Genomic DNA, 19,279 nt, shown 5'->3' with positions numbered 1-19,279 from the left:
AATAAAGCAAGTGCTTATTTTCAGGATTGGGTCCCAAGTTATTACCACCTAGGGTGACCAGATGTCCTGATTTTATAGGGACAGTCCCGATTTTGGGGTCTTTTTCTTCTATAGGCTCCTATTATCCCCCACCTTCATCCCAATTTTGTACACTTGCTGTCTGGTCACCCTATTACCACGTTTATTCTGCCAGAAACGCATCCAGTATGTAGTCAGCCCTCTCATTTGTAATGCATGCAATACATTTGGGAATAAGCCTTAGAGGTGCATTAATACAATTAACAGTAATAAAACTTTCTTTATTGCAAATAACAGCCTGATTTATTTTCAAGAGAGACAATATCATAGTGGACCATATTCTGTTCTCATTCACCCCCGTGCACTGACGTGAGCGGGACTGTGAGAGGGTAGAATTTGGCCAGACACGTGAATGACTTTCCAGCCACTATCCGCTCAGTCTCAGCCTCATTTCTCCTCCTCCTTTACCTTTGCTTCAGCTCCCTTACACTGTTTTCCTTTGGAAACAGTCTGTCTGCCGTGGACAAAATGTTCAAAATCAGGGTAATTATACAGAAGACCTTGATTCTTTTGTATGTATCTCTGTGTGTTGCTGTTGGTAAAATTCTGATAATATTGTTCCCAGAAATGATGAAAAGATATATTCTAAAACGGGCAAAAGAGCAGCATAGGCATGAATCCAAAGTTCAGCTATGAGAACTGGGGTCCGACTTTCTTCAGCTTGAAATATTTACTCTTTGTTTTGAAAGTGAAGTGGAAAAGGCTGGAAGATGAAGCGTTTTTAGGTCATAATGCTCCCAACACCCCAGTGGCAGACTTCAGGGGTGAAGTGCATCACATCTTGGACTTCATGCAAGGTTAGTAAAATCGTCCAAATAGGTTGGGTCCTCTGATGGTTTTAGAGAAAATCTATGTGTTTATCTTTGCTACTGCACTATTACAGTTTTGTAACGCAGACAGCTATTACATTTGTGGCCTGCTGTCATGCATGTGGGTGGGGGGGAGCATCTGTTTACTGAAAACCAATACAATATCTTCTTATGGTGAAAGAAGAGGCAAATATAACCAGGACTGTGTAATTAATATCTTTTGTATACTGTTATACACAAGTGGAGATAATCTGATTAATGATGGAGGTGTACAGGCTAAAGTCCAGAAAATGGATGTTTGTTACAAAATAATGCTGAGAGAGAAAAATTTGGTTTGTACTTTGTCCTCTACTTTGATCTTTGTAGTACACATTCTTAATCATTAAGCTGAATGGTCTAGTACCCAGTATATTAACAAGGGCTTAAAAATCCCAAACAACAGAATTTCAAAATTGATATAGCATGGTTTGCATATCAGAAGGGTATGCACAATGTATTCGGAAGGGGGTCCAAGATTAGACCTTTTCAGTGTGGGATAAAATGATAGCATCAGATTTTGAAATTAAGCACTGCCAGTAAGGAGATTGCATACAATTTCAAATGACATTATATGATCCTGGACTAAAATAGATGTTTTTAAGTCCTTGGAAGCACTCTTAAATCAAGGTCCTGCAAACACAAGAAAATGTTCCTGTAAATATTTGTGCAAAGGCTTTTTGTTAGGTCCATGTATAAGCATTTGGGGAATCTGCTGAGCGCTTAATGGCCAATCTGGGGCAGGAAACATTTACTTCTGTGGCTAGTACAGCAGTTGTTTAATAAATAATAACAACGAATAATTAGAGTTCTGTCTGGACAAGAAAATTGCTGAATCACATTAAAATCATGAAAGCCTGGGATGCATTATCAAAAATATGGCTAAAGTTTTCAGATCTGGATCTCTATAACTAGGCTCCTGTAACAAAATGTAGGCACCTAAATAAAAAGGAACTGATTTTCAGAATCTGTAACATCCCCTGACATCAGCTGGAGCTGTGGGAACTCAACATTTCTGAAAAAGCAAGACATTTGTAATTAGATGCCTAAAAATGTATTTGAGAGCCTAAATTTAGGCATTCTGGTTTGAAAATGTGGGCCTTCATGAGGCTTATTCTTTAAGGAACAGTCAGAATATTTTTTTAAGTACCTTCATAGTGATTTGCTTTACAATAGCATTTAGAGATCTCATCTGAGATTGAGAGCCCATTGTTCTAGTTGCTGTACATACATTTAATAAAACAGAGCTCTGCCACCCCAAAATGCTTACAGTCTAAGGCTTGGATCCTGCAATGAACTCCATGTGGGCAGATGCTGTGACTGTATGGAGCCCCATTGACTCCACTGGGGCTTTGCATGGGCATAGGAATCTGTGTTCATAAAGCTTATTGTAGGGTTGGGGCCTGAATAAACCAGACAGAGACAAGATGGGAGAAGAAAAGCATTGCTATGTCTGTTTTTACATACTGATACTGAGGTACAGAGAAACTAATGCCCTGATTTTCAGAAGAGCTTTACTTCTTTGAAAAATCAGGTGATCAGCGTGACTTGCCCAAGATAATACAGGAAGTGTGTGACAAGGCTAAGAATGGAGCCCAGATTTGAGTCCAGGCCTTAACCCTAACCCTGTCCTTTCTCTCATCACCTGATTAATATGGGTGTTTCATGTCTGTTACAGATAACAGGCCTTTAGTCCTGAATTTTGGAAGCTGCACCTGACCTTCATTTCTTTTCAAATTCAGCGAGTTCAACAAGCTTGTTGAAGGTTTTAATTCCGTAGCAGATTTCCTTATAATCTATATCGAAGAAGCTCATGCAACAGGTACAGTATAGAAAGCAAAACATATAAATGTATGATGAAGCATAAAGATATGGATCCTTCTGTCTGAATCATGGTAGGGGGAAGGGCTCAACCTCTCTGGAGCTTACTTCTGGTTTATGTTTTATATTCCTAAAAGTTCATGCTTTAGGGTTTCAGCCAGCCAGCCACCCACAGGGGTCAGGAAGGGCTGACTCTTACTCACATGCTCAGGTCTAAATGATTATCATATGTGGGGTCAGGAAGGAATTTTCCCCCAGGTCAGATTGGTGGTGACCTTGGGGGAGTGAGTTGCCTTCCCTGCAGCATGTGGGTGTGGGTCGCTTTCCAGGATTATCTAAGTATTTATCACGTAATTTCCCAGCCACTGCAGGGATTTCAGGCACTGGTGCACCTGTGTCTCTCCTATTCTCTACCTGTGGCACATAGTTTAGTCACCTCTGGGCTCTAAATCTTTGGTCTTATTTTGGTTGTTGGGTTTAGTGTGCGGGTGCTGGGTGTTGTTGGTGGCCAGTGATATACAGGAGATCAGACAAGATGATCTGGTCCTTCCTTCTGGCCTTAAACTCTACGACTTAATAATAAGGTATATTTGAGAGAAGAATGAAACTGCAAACAGGAAGGAAAAATCTACTGAAATTCAAAGCAACAGTGTCGACGTAAAGAACCAGTTTTGGGCCCTAATCCTGCAATCACTTGTGCACATGCTTAAACTTACACATAAGTAGTTCAGTTGAAGATAATATGAAGATACTTATGTGTAAAGTTGAGCATATGTAAGTCTTTTCTAGATTGGGGCTCTGATCTTAGTCTGCATGTAAGCACATCAGAATGTCCATACTGGATCAGAGCAGCAGTCTGTCTAGCCCAGTATACTGTCTTCCAGCAGTGGCCAGTGCCAGATGCTTCAAAGGGAAAGAAGAGAACAAGGCAATTTCAAGTGAGCCATCCCGTGTTGTCCAGTCCCAGCATCTGGCAGTTGGAGATATAGACACCTGGAGCATGAGATAATAGCCACTGATAGACCTATCCTCCATAAACTTACCTAATTCTTTTTGTAACTCAGTTATACTTTTGGCCTTCACAACATCCAATGACAAGTAGTTGCACAGGTTGACTGCATTGTATGAAGTACTTCCTTGTGTTTGTTTTAAACCATCTGCCTATTAATGTACTTGGATGACCCCCTCCCCCAGTTCTTGTGCTATGTAAAGAGGTAAATCACTTCCTTATTCACTTTCTCCACACCATAGATCTCTTATCATATTCCCCCTTAGTTGTCTCTTTTCCAAGATGAACAGTCCCAGAATTTTTAATCTCGCCTCTTATGGAAGTTGTTCTATACGCCTCATCATTTTTGTTGCTCTTTCTGTACCTGTTCTGATTCTAATATATATTTTTTGAGATGTGGCGACCAGAACTGCCCACTGAATGGTGTGGGTGTACCATAGATTAATATAGTGGCATTATGATATGTTCTATCTTATTATCTATCCCTTTACTTATGGTCCTAACATTCGGTCTGTTAGCTTTTTTGACTGCCACTGCACATTAAGCAGCTGTTTTCAGTGAACTATCCACAATGACTCCAAGATCTCTTTCTTGAGTGGGAACAGCTAATTTAGATCCCTTCATTTTGTATGTATAGTGGAAATTATGTTTTTCAATGTGCATTATTTTGCCGTTATCAACATTGAATTTCATCTTCCATTTTGTTGCCCAGCCGCCCAGTTTAGTGAGATCCCTTTGTAACTCTTCGCAATCAGCTTTGGATTTAACTATCTTGAATAATTTTCTATCTTCTGCAAATTTTGTCGTCTCACTGTTCACCCCTTTTTGCAGATTATTTGTGAATATGTTGAACAACATTGGTCCCAGTACAGATAGTTGGGGGACCTCGCTATCTATCTCAACATTCTGAAAAATGACCGTTTATTCCTACCCTTTGTTTTCTGGTTTTTAACCAGTTGCTGATCCATGAAAGGACCTTCCCTCTTGTCCCAGGACTGCTTACTTTGCTTAAGAGCCTTTAGTGTGCGACCTTGTCAAAGGTTTTTTGAAAGTCCAGGTAACTATATCCACTGGCTCACCCTTCTCCACATGCTGGTTAACACCCTCAAAGAATTCTAATAGATTAGTGAGGCATGATTATCCTCTACAAAAAACATGTTGACTCATTGCCAACATATTGTGTTTATCTGTGTGATAATTCTGTTCTTTGCTGTTGTGTCTGTCAATTTGCCTGGTACTAAAGTTAGGCTTAATGGCCTGTAATTGCCCGGATCACCACTGGAGACTTTTTAATAATCAGCATCACATTAACTATCCTCCAGTCATCTGGTACAAATGCTGATTTAAGCAATATGTTACATACCACAGTTAGTAGTCCTGCAATTTCATATTTGACTTCCTTCAGAACTCTTGGGTGAATAACATCTGGTCCTAGTGACTTACTACTGTTTACTTTATTGTGTCTTTAGCTAGTTGCTCTTCAAATTCTTTCTTGGCTTGCATAATTATGCTTTTACGTTTGACTTGCCAGAGTTTGTTTTTTTCTATCTTACTCAGTAGGATTTAACTTCTAAACTAAAAGGTTGCCTTTTTACCTCTAACCACCTCTTTTACCCTGCTGTTTAGCCATGGTGACATTTGTTTAATCCTCTATTTTTATTTTTTTTTTGATAGGGGGCAGCAGGGAGGACTCTACATTTCGTGTGAGCCTCTCTTGTGGTGTTTTTGAATTTATAGGCATTTCACCTCTGAGACTGTTCCTTTTAACTGCTGTTTAACTAGCTGCCTAATTTTTGTGTGGTTCTCCTTTTTGAAGTTAAATGCTACTGGGTGGGTTTCTTTGACAGTTTTCCCCCTGTGAGGATATTAAATTTAATTATGTTACGGTCACTATTACTGAGCAGTTCAACTGTATTCCCCTCTTGGACCATCCTGTGTTTCACTCAGGACTAAATCAAGAATTGCCTCTCCTCTTATGGGTTCCAAAACAAGCTGCTCCAAGAAGCAGTCATTTATGATGTCTAGACATTTTACCTCTGGATCTTGTCCTGAGGTGACATATACCCAGTCAGTAGAAGGATCGTCGACATCTTCCATTACTGGTGGGGGAAAAAAAAGGGGGGAGGAGGGCTTGTCTAGACTACGAAGTCAGCACGTTAGTTTTTAGAAGTCTATCATAGACAAGGCACACTGCCTTTAACATATATGAAAGGGAGGAGTTTAGGCTTTAATTTGAGCAGTTCAGCACATATCACTTAAAAATAGGTATTGCTTGTCCCCACTACAGTTTTAGTTAACACCACACCATTTATCCAGGCTAGAGAAGGCTGTGCAGAACACAATCTCTGCACTCTACATTCTAACAGTGTGCCACCTTCCTATTTCTATTAAATAGTTGTGGAATGGCTGAAAACGACGTATCCTCTAGTTTTTTAAAAAGCTTATGTTACCCATTTTACATTTAAAATATTTAAATAGTATTTACACCATACCAATTTGAAGGAATAAAATGGTTTGTGCATGCCAGCAATTGTTTGTGTATTAATGAGAAAAACAGACTATCTTAATTTTCAAAATCGGTTTAAAATTTGTAAGTAACATATTCCATTTCCAGAGATCTGATATCTGTTACTAGAGGACCAGGAGCAGCAGCCACTCCGTAGAGTTGTTAAAACTCCTGTACCCTGATGGCTACCAGTGGAAACTATATATACCATATTTCAAATTGCACCTACAGCTTCAGGGGTGCAATAGTCTTTTGAAACCTAACTTTTCTTAGTTAAAATACTTATGTGAAAAAAATGTCATTCCCTCTGTCACGGGTGTTACAATTTAACATTTTAAACTGGCTAGTAAAGCCTTGTGTGTTGATATTGGATATTCACACAGCTAGAACGTCAAGATAATCAGATGCCACCTTTCATTATAAGCCTACCATACATACACAGAGCAAGAGGGAGAGTTTCACTTTTATATCGATACAAGATGCATATTATCATCCATATTGTATAGATGGGGAAACCGAGGCATAGATAAAGGAAGGCCTGTATTTTTGGAAGTGTCCACTTATCTTGGGTGTCCAACTTGACAACTCTATGCTCTCATTTTCAAAAGTGCTGAGCACCCACAGAATCCCATTGATTATAGTGGGAGTTGTCAGTGCTCAGGCTCTGATCAATATCCTATTCTATAGGCGGCAAACTGGGCTCCAAAAAATTGAAGCCTCCCAAAATGATGTGTACAGTTATGAAAAATAGGGTTAAGTGATTTAGTCCAGAGTGAGTGGCAGAGTGATGTGAAAACTCAAAGTTTCCCACTTCCCATCTCCTTTATGAAGAGCTTGATACACTGTGTACACCTGTGACCCTCTCTTGCTGTCAATCTCTGAAGTAGGCCCCGCCTCATTGCTATAACTGCCTTCCTGTAAATTTAAACGTCTTGCAATTTCTTTGGTACTTATGTTATTAACATAGCTATTGAAATCATATCATATATAGATTAGTGTGCATAATGTTAGCAGCAGGGCTAGTAGGGCTGCCTGTTGTTGAGTTTCTTTGACACTTCCCCTTATAAACTATTTTTCAGTTGCTCATAACTTTGCCAAACTTCATCCATTTGGGCTGGAATTTTCCATGCTGGGTATCTGCCTCAAGCTGGCATTTTTTAAATTTCATAAAAATGGTTCCGCTGTTTCCAGGAACAAGGCTAGGAAAAAAATATAATTTGACCATATTAAAAAATTCAGCAATCTTTTCTTTGGACAAATTTAGTAGAGACTTGACATTTGTGTGAGGGATATACCTGTTGCCATCCCTGTGAAAATCCACCCAAATTTGGCCAAGTTATAAAGCCTTTAAAAAAAATAATCATCGTTAGCACATGCTCAGTAGAGACTTCTTAGATTTTCAGCAGCTACATTTCTGAAGATCCTTTCTGAAGTGGGCATGTTCCAGCCCAGGGCTGAGTAAGACTTTCCCTGAAAATGTAGCTCTGGGCTGCTGAGAGCCATGCTGGGTTTGAGCACCTAAAAAGAGCAGGGGAATGATGGGTGTCTCCTGTGCTCTCAGTGGTATGTGATCATGTAAATGAAAACTGTATCATAATGCATATGCTCAAGCAGTCTGAATTAAGCTGCACAGGTAATCCTAATTCTGGCATTTCTTCATTTCTGAGTGCTTGACTTTGCAACCTTGATAGTGTTCTTTTAACATGATTTTTGGGGCATGTACACACAATATATATACAAAATCACTTCCCCCCCCCCCGTTTTTTGAAGATGAATGGGCTTTTAAAAACATTATTAAAAATCACCGAAACCTTCAAGATCGAAAAAAGGCTGCACAATTTCTTTTGAAGGAGAATCCTTTATGCCAAGTGGTTTTAGATACTATGGAAAACCTGAGCAGTTCAAAATACGCAGCACTGCCAGAAAGACTTTGTGGTGCAAGGAGGAAAGGTTGTTTATAAGGTAATGAATTCTGAACACATTACAGTGTGGTTTTAACTTTTAAAAATATCCCTGGGATATCCCATAGCACATTCGATGGGCAAATGATTAACATTTTTCATTGTGTTCTATTTCTAACAACTTTACAATTAACTTTAAGCACATTGTTCATTGAATAATGATTAGCAACAAAAAAGTCTTGGCATTGATGTATATTTTTGATGCATGTCTTGGCTCTGCCTCACTATTTATGTAGTCCTTCCTAAAAGGGACAAAGTGCAAGCATATTGAGCACAGGGCTGCGAACAAAGAAACCCTACATTCTAACTCCAGCTCTTTCCCCAACTTCTTGGTTGGCCTTAACCTCTACATAAAAGTCTACCCGCATGTAAAATGAGGACAAGAATACTTACCTAGCTCACAAGGCTGTCTTGAAGTTTGAGTTAATAATTGCATAGTATTTAGAGATATAAAGTGCAATTATTATCTGGTACCTGGAGACCATTGTTACAAGAGTCTACTTCTATGTAATTAACATTATTGTTCATGTTCCAGCATTGAACTTTCTAGCAGGTAAAACATTCTTTTACTGTGTAATTTACTATACTGATATATATCTAACAGTTTGTACACAAGACATTAGGACTGACTCCCTACAGTGCTGTTTCTGCGTGCTGCAGGAGAAAGGGTGGCCATTAGGCAGCCACTTAAGGCTGCCTGATTATCTAACTGGCTCAGCTGCAAGCTACTTTAACCTGTGGACAACTGGCAATGGGTCCCAAGGGTTCATCTACCAGCTGAGCAGAGTTGCAGTGCAACACATTCAGGTCACTCCTCCTCCGGCACCAGGGCCAGTGGGTGGGTGGGGCAGGAGATGGCCATACCAACTATGCACCACTGGAGACTTCCCCCATAGAGTATATCTGAACAATATTGCCTTTTTATTTACTTTACAGGGTGGAGTGGGACCTTGGAATTATCATCCAGAGGACATATGTGCAATCTTGGAAAAACTAAAATAGGTGAACAAATCAGAATCCCCAAGAATAAAGTGGTCTATCTGGAAAAAGTGGTCCCTGAACAACTTATTCTGACCTTTTTCAAAATATATTTTTACTGCAGTTTATTTTAAAATCATTACAGAAATCAGAGGTTAAAAATATATACTTACCCAGAAGAAAAAGAAAATGGGTAGACAAAGATATAGCATGAGTTATACCTTATTCAAGAATCAGACATCAACATGGTTTGATTCAACACCATTTGAAATGAATGGAAAAGCTCTCTAAGAATGCTAGCCCAGATATGGAGTCATAGATGGTAACCATCAACTACAGGTCAGCATATAGGAAATACAAGTAAAACAAAAGAGAGAATAAAAACGAGTACAAAAATCAAAAGTGTTTTTAATAGATTTCATCGCTACCCTGTTCATATACCCTTGGACCAAAAATTTTCATACAGTGAAACTATTCGTCTCTAAAAAAAAATCCTGGATATTATTCCAAATGTGTAATGGCTTTCATACGCCCATTCTTAATAGTTTAGGTAGCATCTGATATAATGAAACTTAAATAACAGAAAATAAATTGTGTCTATATTCACTACACTTTGATTAGCTGAAGATTTCTTGTAATTAAAATATGAACTAGTGAGTGGAAAGAAAAATATATTTTATTCCACTGAACGCACCTATCATTTAGTGCCCAATCCTTCAGTTCTGATAAAGGTAAAATTCCCACTGACAATGTGAGTTTTTTGCCTGCTTTAGGACTTCCAGATTAATCCCCTTGAGTTTTGAAACCTGTCCTGATCAGCGAAACCTTACCAGTAATACATCCTGTGCAATGGATTCAGATAATGTTCAGTATCACAGATACAGCAACGGTACATGTTATAACTAGTCACTGAAGTACTTTTTGAAACTGAAATCTATAAAATAAATATTACTAATTAAAAGCCGTACAAATGGCTTGGATGAATGTTGGAGTAGGGTATTAGCAAACAAAAATGATTGCACACTGATCCCTCTTTTAAAAAAAAGAGGCAGTTTCTATTATTTACCGGCAGCTTTTCTAAATGTTCACTTGCGCACACTTCAGCAAGTTTAATGAATGAAACAATTTGTATTAATGTACATCAGCATTGGTTCTATTAATATTTGTTTATGACAGTCATAGCATAAAGCACAGGCAGCTGTGACCTGATTTGTGAAAATATTTATAGAGGCAATGAGCTAAATAGAAGCAATTAAAATATATTCAACCATCTCGAGTGGCTTCAGCTTGGTATTTAAGTATTTCAATAGAAGTTATAATCATCCTCTTTTCCTACCTAGGGTTCTCAGCTGATCAGGAGTACCACAAGCTAATGAATTTTGGAAGGACTTATTTTAGGGTTGAGGGAATGGCCTCAAATTTCAGACTTATTTTTTCTGTGAGGGAAATATTTTACAGAGAAACAAATATTCAATGGCATTTTAAAACAATGTATGGTAAATAGCCTTTTAATCTCAACATATTGCAATTCAGAAGTGGAATCCATTATACTCATATATTAATGGTTAAGCAAAAAGTAATTCTTCAACATTTGTACTCTACATTGGAAAACTAAAAACGTATTACCAGAGTTAATAGTTGTACTGCATTACACATTAAATGGCTGGCGGGTGGGGGACATGACATACTGGAGCCATATTTCAAAAATCCATTTTAATATAATGTTTGAATAATAAATATATCCTTTATGCTACAAATATTACAAAATAATTTGAGGCAATTCTTTAAATTTGGTCTTAAAGATTTTCTGCTACTCCTTCTGCCATCACTGTGTGCACTGAAACAAAATGATCAAAGGCAGATTTGATGATGAATCGCAAGTAGGTAGCCTGGAATTCAGGAAGCTGTAAAAGAGAAAAAGAGCTTATTATTTTAATTATAATATACATGTTCAACAAGCTTCTGCAAAGGAGTTTAGTGTTTAAAATATAACAGAAGGATCAAGACATTTCTACATGTCAGTTTTCAGAGCTTTCTTGGGTTAGAGGAATCCAAAATAGCCCCCCGTCTTTCCTTTGAAGCCCTGGAACTCATGAAACTTTCAAGACAACAGCTGGCCAAGAGAGATTACCACACTTCTTCAGATAGATATTTAGCAAAGTTAGGAGCTCTAGCTATATGGATTTTTATGCCATAATATATAAGCACATATCCAAGACCTAGAGATGTATCCAAACCTCTAAAATAATATGTATTAAGTTGTGCTAATTGAGGGCATTTTTAACTAGTCTATCCACCCCATTACATGTCATTAATGTTGTATGTTAAATATGCTCACAGAAAATTCTTCCGTTTGAAGCGCCCCTTCTGTGTATTGTAAATCTAGAAAATAAATTATGTCAAACAATGAGTTTTTATATATATTACACACACATACACACAATGCTGTGATAAGTTTCCATTGGACTTGAAAGTTCGTGGAAGTTAAGGACTGTGAATCTACATTGTATGCAAAAATTATTAACAAGCCGATTAAAGAATACAAATAATTTTAGTAATGTTCTAATTTAATTATACAAGTAATTAAACTGGTTTTTAAAATGTCCCTATGGGACATAAAAAACTGTGTTGTATTATACTACTCAAATATGTTTTTAATTTTTAAGATAAAATGTACAAGTAGTACTTATATAGTACTTTGTCTTCAAAGTACTTTCCAACTAATCAATCCTCACAATTGTAATTTATGGACTATAGGTATTACAAATAATAAATACATAAATAATAAATAGCCCTATTTTATACCTGGGCAAACAGAGAGTGAGGTTAAAGGGCCCACCTCAGATCACAGAGTGAATCAGTGACATAGCTGAGATTAGAATTAAGTTATTCCTGTTTGAATAGGACATAAGGGGACAAACTGAGATCAAGACCCCATATTGTTAGGCACAGTTCTTTGTAACATCCTCAGTACACTAAATATAATTCAAAAGACACAAGAATGAACATTTAATCTTATCACATGATTTAATGTTTTCCATTTTTCTTCTTGGTTATGCAGTTTAAACAGCTCATCATCATCATACTTTCAGTGTTTTAGTATTATTTGTGGACTGGCAAAGGCTCTGATCCAGCAAACACTTATGCACATGCTTAACTTTAAGGTTCATGCTAAAGTCAAGCACATGCATAAGCATTTGCAGGTTCAAAGCCTTTGTCTTTTTAGACAAGGGTTTATTAAATGTCAAAAACTATACGATTCAACTTCTGGGATAACATAAAATATAGCTCTAACATTTTAAACTTTCTACTATTCTAGTTTTCATTATGCCACCATTCTCACTTGATGTCAAAGGAGCCAACACAGAGCCTAATCCTGCAAACATTTATATATAGGGCCCTACTAAATTCACGGTCCATTTTGGTCAATTTCATGGTCACTGGATTTTAAAAATCATAAATTTCATGATTTCAGCTATTTAAATCTGAAATTTCATGGTGTTGTAAATGTAGGGGTCCTGACCCAAAAAGGAGTTGTTGGGGGGTGTGGTTGCAAAGTTATTGTAAAGGGGGTTGCGATACTGCTACCCTTAGACTTCTGCGCTGCTGCTGGTGGTGGTGCTGCCTTCAGAGCTGGGCAGCTGGAGAGAGGTGGCTGTTTGCTAGGAACCCAGCTCTAAAGGCGGAGCTGACGCCAGCAGCAGCACAGAAGTAAGGATGGCATGGTATAGTATTGCCACCCTTACTTCGCTGCAGATCTGGGGCCTCTGTCAACAGCCACCACCCTCTGGCTGCCCAGCTCTGAAGGCAGAATGAAGGGTGGCATGGTATGGTATTGCCACCCTTACTTCTGTACTGCTGTTGGCGGGGCACTCCCTTCAGAGCTGGGCATCCAGCCAACAGACGCTGCTCTCCAGCTGCCCAGCTCTGAAGGCAGTGCAGATGTAAGGGTGGCAGTATCGCAATCCCCCTAAAATTCCCTTTTGGGTCAAGACCCCCAATTTGAAAAATGCTGGTCTCCCTCATGAAATCTGTATAATATAGGGTAAAAGCATACAAAAGACCAGCTTTCACAGGGAGAGACCAGATTCCACGGTTTGTGACATGTTTTTCATGGCCATGAATTTGGTAGGGCCCTTTTTATATACACAGTAACTCTACTTCATGTGAGCAGTCTGTTGAAATCAATGGGACCACTCTCATAAGGAAAGTATTTGTATGCATCAGTGATTGTAGGATTATGCCCATAGTGCAGGGGTAGGCAACCTCTGGCACGCATGCCAAAGGCAGCACGCAAACTGATTTTCAGTGGCACTCACACTGCCCAGATCCTGGCCACCAGTCCAGAGGGCTCTTCATTTAAAATTAAATTAAAATGCAGCTTCTTAAACATTTTAAAAACCTTATTTACTTTGCATACAACAATCGTTTAGTTATATATTATAGGCTTATAGAAAGAGACCTAAAAAGGTTAAAATGTATTACTGGCACGCAAAACCTTAAATCAGAGTGAATAAATGAAGACTCGGCATACTGCTTCTGAAAGGTTGCTGACCCCTGCCATAGTGTAACAGTGCATGCTTTTTTATTTATTTATTTTTTACAACAAAACAGGGTTTCCTGATAGTTTAAATAATGAAAATTCAAATACAAACCTAAATTTACAAAACTCAGTGTTCAGAAAAACTAACAAAAGAGTGAAAGTTTGCAAACAAAGATCAACCTCTGCCCCATCCTCAAATACCTACTGAGCACACAGCAGTACCCAATTTAACACGATCATGATACAGATTGTTGTGCTCTGGAAAATACTTTGACTCTTAACAAGGGAGTTCTATTGCTATATTGTTTCAAGTCACAGTGTTTTTTCACATATAATTTTCATGTGGATTTCCAGCATGTCACTCTGGTAACATTGATGGAATATTAATTTTTTATGGATTATGTCTATAGTAATAAAAACAGCCAATCACAATCCTTTCCCATATACCAAACAAATGTTATAAACTTTATTCTTCTAATGGTGTAAAGATATTAAAACAATGAGCAAATAGATAAAGGCCAACATAATTTCCACCCCATCAGAGCTGCTCCACATTTGATTACTTACCTTTTTCAGTACACACTTCAAAATCTACTGGATTTTTAGATAAGCTTTTCTCAATCCTCAAACTCCGTACTAAAATATATTTAAAAAGAAGTCAGCATAGACTGAGCACTAAAGTCTACCTAGTTTCATATTACTGTTTTACTAATAACAACAGTACTTAATCATGTATCGCTTGTCATTTTCACAGAATTTTACCAACATTAGCTAATTAATTTTCACAGTATTCCGTTGGGTAGGTAGGTAATCTTATCATCATCCTCATTTTACAGTGGGGAAACTAAAGAAGAAATTTAAGCGATTTGCCCAAGATCAGCTAAGGCTTGAGTTCCTAGTTCCTGGGCTCACAATACTTTCTTTCTCTCTTTTATAATATCTTTTCTCACATGATTACAGAAATTTGACAAAATGTAAACAAAGGACATAGAAGTTCCTATTATGAAATTAAAAAGCAACACAGTCAAAACAGATAAAGAGAAAATACTTTTTGATGAAACAATTAATTTACAGAATTGTTTGAAGCAAATTATTTATTAATTATAATAATTTATAAGATAAATAGTTTAGTACAATAAAGTTACATTAACTAGGTTAAAATTATCAGGCCAATTTATCCTCATGCTTCAAGGCATAAATCAATCACTAGCTCAAGTTGGGAAAAATAATTCTCCTTCTCAACATATCATAAGGGCAGGCCTATTAGGAAAGATGTTCATCTTTCTCCAGCATAACCTGCTTCCCCAATTCATCCATGGAACATACTGGCTTCACAGGATCACTAGTTTGCTGGCTTAGCTACATTCTTGTGGATTATTTTTTAAACTATTAGCTGCAAAATGTGATACTACTGTGAAAATTAAAACATGAAAATACATTGCGTTCTTACCTAAGTAACACTGGATTGTGAGTTTGCTGATTTTTACACATTTATGAAAACTAATAATGAATTCCTGGGGGAACATTCCTGTTGTTGTCCAAAACGTTTCTGAACTTCTGTTAAAAAAAAGCAACACCACTTTTTATTTGTTACATTAACTAAGATATATTTATAAAAGAAGGAGATCTGAAAGGTAATTTCTGTTTAGGCTCCTTTGAAAAGGAACAATATACATCTGAAAATCCATTACAATATCAATGTTTACCATACCTTCTCTTTCTCTTACAAATAGCCTCTATTTCCTTTACTGCTCACAAGTCTGTTCATCACAGAATATTCCCAGATACTTGAATCTGACTTCTCACTGGCCACTCAGTTCAACAGCCTGTCTAAATTTTGGGTTTGAGTAACTCTCACCTAGAAAGATCCTATTTACATTAGCTTTGTTGTCATTCCCTCCCTTCTCCTTTTTGCTGCATTCTCAACAACAAAAATTTCTGGCACAGTTAGACAATTCATACCTGCACATTACACCACAACTGACCCACCCATTCTGATACAGTCTTAGTTACGTGACCACATACTATTTTTCCACAGAACCCCTGCCTCATTCAGTGCACAAGATGGATGGTGCTTTGGGAATGAATCAGGGTTGTGCAGCGAAGGAGGCTGAAGCAGGGATCCTACAGACAACATTTGTTGCAGTGTTCCACTTCATTCACAAGACACCTTCAACATCTGCAGGAATAGAAAGTTTGGTCTTATATTTAAGGAATATGAATGCTGCCCTGGAGAAACAGATTCTATCCCTACCTCTGTCATAGATTTCCTATGTGAAGCTCAACCAGTCACTTAAACCAAACTTTTCACAGATGGCAATTGTGATTCCTCATTTTCTGGGTGCCAACTTTAGATCCTGGGACTGAACACTCACAGCTACAACGGAAGTCAATGGAAGATGTGCTTTAAACATATAAAGTGCAATACAATATTAAGTACTCTGAAAAAATCAAGCCACAGGTGTCTCCTATTAGGCATCCATAATTATTGGACATTTTTTTTTAATCTTACTGTCTCTGTGCCTCAATTCCCCACCTGTAAAATGGGGATAATAATGTCCCCTCATCTCACAGGAATGTTGTGAAAATTAAGTACTATTTGTGAAGCATTCAGATACTACAGTAATGAGCACCACAGAAAAATCGATAAGGAAATTAATAAGAATGGCCATCCAGGGTCAGACCAATGGTCCATCTAGCCCAGTAGTCTATCTTCCAACAGTGGCCAATTAACAGAACAGGACAATTATCAAGTGATCTATCCCCTGTTGCCCAGTCCCAGTATCTGGCAGTCAAAGGTTTAGGGACACCCAGAGCATAGGGCTGCATAATAATTCTGTCTTCAGAGGAGGCTTTGAATAATGTGCAGTAAATTAGGCATAGGGCCACAAACTGAACAACCGGGATAAAACAAATATTGAATAGCTGTGCATTAAGTGAGGACTGGCCAGCCTGTGCAGTGATTAAGGTACATGTCCTGTGGAAAAATAGTATGCGGTCACGTAATTAAATATGGTATCCTATAATACATATACATACAGGGGCCAAAGTAAAGCTGCACTGGCAACCTTAATTTTGGTAATTCCTCACTTTTGAGTGCTTCACTTTGCTACCTTAATGTTCTTTTGATGTAATGTAATATAAAAACATAATAGCATAAAATCCAGTGACAGAACAAAATGAATGTTAATGACACTAAAGCACTTTATTTCTCCAATCACCTTCACTTACATAAAGAACCAAATATCAAATCTTACCCATCAATGATGTTTTCAGGGGGGTATTTTTCATCACTTGATGTGACTAGAACAACTTCAGACCCTCGAGAGCTAAGGCACAGGTCTGTTGATTTCATCCTTTCTTGTTGGTCTGCATGAGATTAAAAAACCCAAAAGAAACGTTCTTACAATATCACTTAATGGGAGCGTCTGTCCTCTTGTTGCCTAGCATCCAAATTCAGTCCCTAACAGGAATTCAGAGAGCATGTTACGTTCTTATGAGCAACACTCTAGCCTGTCTCTTGTAAGATCTCTATGATTCAACCACCGATATTTCTTGAGTTACAATCAAAACAGTCCCCTCACACCACACTGCTGCCCACAAATAGTTCCAGTTCTAAAGTAAGAGTAGCTGCTTGCATTCCTAATTGTATCCTTTATTAAAACGCTTGAAAACACATTTTACATAGTCAAAAACACCTATGTTCTAATTAAGAACTATAGTGACAAGGATTTAAGTAAAAATATTTTTTTTTAAATCATGAGTGTTTGCTGCAGTGCTGCCAAAGTAGCCAAACTCCTAATAAATGATAATATATAATTATATACTTTGTGCTTTTCTGTAGAAACAAAGAATCCCAGAGAACTTTACAAAAAATAGTTAAGCCTTGCAATAAATAGTATGCCTTTTCCCTTCTGGTATTCCCCCTATTTCCTCAGTTTCCCTATTTCTTTTCCCATTGTAGGTATTTTGGGCTCTAATCCTGCAATGAGATCTATGTGGATACAGGGCCCGAGACTCTGTCATGAGAGTGAACAATGAATTATACATGAGCTGGCAAGGTGATAAGACATCTAAAAAAAGTCAATGTCATTTTAGGTTGAATACAGAGAGGCATTATGTCATAGAACAGGGAGCTGATAGATTCTCTCCATACAGCACTGCTGAGACAAATAATGGATAGGGAGCTGAACAGCAAAAAGATATAGTTTGGAAGGTATTCAGGAAATGGCAACAAAAATTAGGAGTCTGGAAGGACTTATTCAAGAATAAGTAATAGAACAATTACTAGGGTGGATAACCGCCTACAAGTGTTGGGAAAGGGTATCCAACAAAGAAGGAGAAGAGTCATTTAGGGATGTCAATGGAGGAGTCTAAGAATAGTGGGATGAAACTGAGCACATCATAATTTAGGCCAGGGGTCAGCAACCTTTCAGAAATGATATGCAGAGTCTTCATTTATTCACTCTAATTTAAAGTTTTGCATGCCAGTAATACATTTTAACATTTTTAGAAGATCTCTTTCTATAAGTCTATAATATATAACTAAACTATTGTTGTATGTAAAGTAAATAAGGTTTTTAAAATGTATAAGAAGCTTCATTTAAAATAAAATTAAAATTCAGAGCCCCCGCCGGACCGGTGGCCAGGACTCAGGAAATGAGAGTGCCACTGAAAATCAGCTTGCCATAGGTTGCCTACTCCAATTTAGGCTGAATCACAAGAAATGTTTCCTAAGGGTGAGGTTGACTCTGCAATCATTTCCCACGGGATGGGACGTCCATCACTTAATTTAAATTTAGACTAGTCCAAACTTTTGAAAATATGAGGTACAGGGCAATTATACTAACAGACCTCTATCATCTCCTGGCATCCCTCAGCGCCTCCCTATGTCCCCATCAAATACCAGAGCCCCCTCCCATTGCCCCACATCCCCAGGGCCTCCCAGGTCCCCATCAAATCCCAGAGCCCCCTCCCATTGCCCCACATCCCCTCAGTGACTCCTCATGTCCCCATCAAATCCGATCCCCTCTCATTGCCCCATATCCCCTCCATATACCCCTTCCAAATCCCAGAGGCACCTCCCATTGTCCCACATCCCCTCCCAAATCCCAGAGCCCCCCCATTCCCCACATCCCCTTCCCCATGCCCCTCCAAATCCCAGAGCCCCCCCATGCCCCACATCCCCTCTCTATACCCCCCAAATCCCAGAGCCCCTTCCCGATGCCCCTCCAAATCCCAGAGCCCCCCCCAATCCCCTTCCCCATGCCCCTCCAAATGCCCCACAGCACCTCCAGATGCCCCCCCATCTCCTTCCCCATGCCCCCTCCAAATCAAAGAGCCCCGGCTCCCTCCCCATGTCCCCCCATGATCCTGTCACCCCAGCCCCATATCTCCCCTGGGTCCCCGCCCCTGCGTCAGGGACTCGCCTCTTGTCTCGGGCGGAGACGCCGCGCGCTCCCGCCTGGCTCAGCTCCCCGTCGTTTTCTCAGCCCGCGCACGCGCGCTCCCCCGGCGCGCCCCCGATCCCCCCCTTTG

General features: G+C 38.7%; 2 protein-coding genes across 2 annotated transcripts; one reads left to right on the top strand and one right to left on the bottom strand.

Annotated features, from left to right (window-relative positions):
- Positions 1 to 108: 108 nt before the first annotated feature.
- Positions 109 to 10,470, top strand: DIO1 (iodothyronine deiodinase 1). The gene is given in 6 exon segments (XM_030571709.1): positions 109 to 668; positions 670 to 875; positions 2,602 to 2,745; positions 8,030 to 8,189; positions 8,191 to 8,221; positions 9,157 to 10,470. Coding segments are annotated over 6 exon segments (729 nt in total). The 5' UTR covers positions 109 to 546; the 3' UTR covers positions 9,223 to 10,470.
- Positions 10,471 to 10,690: 220 nt separating this feature from the next.
- HSPB11 (heat shock protein family B (small) member 11) lies at positions 10,691 to 19,254 on the bottom strand. The gene is made up of 6 exons (XM_030571710.1): positions 19,171 to 19,254; positions 16,999 to 17,110; positions 15,192 to 15,298; positions 14,309 to 14,377; positions 11,537 to 11,580; positions 10,691 to 11,102 (listed from the first exon to the last, which is right to left on the bottom strand). Exons 2-6 carry the CDS (start codon positions 17,094 to 17,096, stop codon positions 10,995 to 10,997), a joined length of 426 nt encoding a protein of 141 aa, XP_030427570.1. The 5' UTR covers positions 17,097 to 17,110; positions 19,171 to 19,254; the 3' UTR covers positions 10,691 to 10,994.
- Between the last annotated feature and the right edge of the window lie 25 nt (positions 19,255 to 19,279).

The sequence above is a fragment of the Gopherus evgoodei genome, chromosome 8, assembly GCF_007399415.2.
Source record: "Gopherus evgoodei ecotype Sinaloan lineage chromosome 8, rGopEvg1_v1.p, whole genome shotgun sequence".
In the NCBI taxonomy this organism is placed as follows: Eukaryota; Metazoa; Chordata; order Testudines; family Testudinidae; genus Gopherus; species Gopherus evgoodei.
This window is presented reverse-complemented; position numbering and strand designations above follow the sequence as displayed.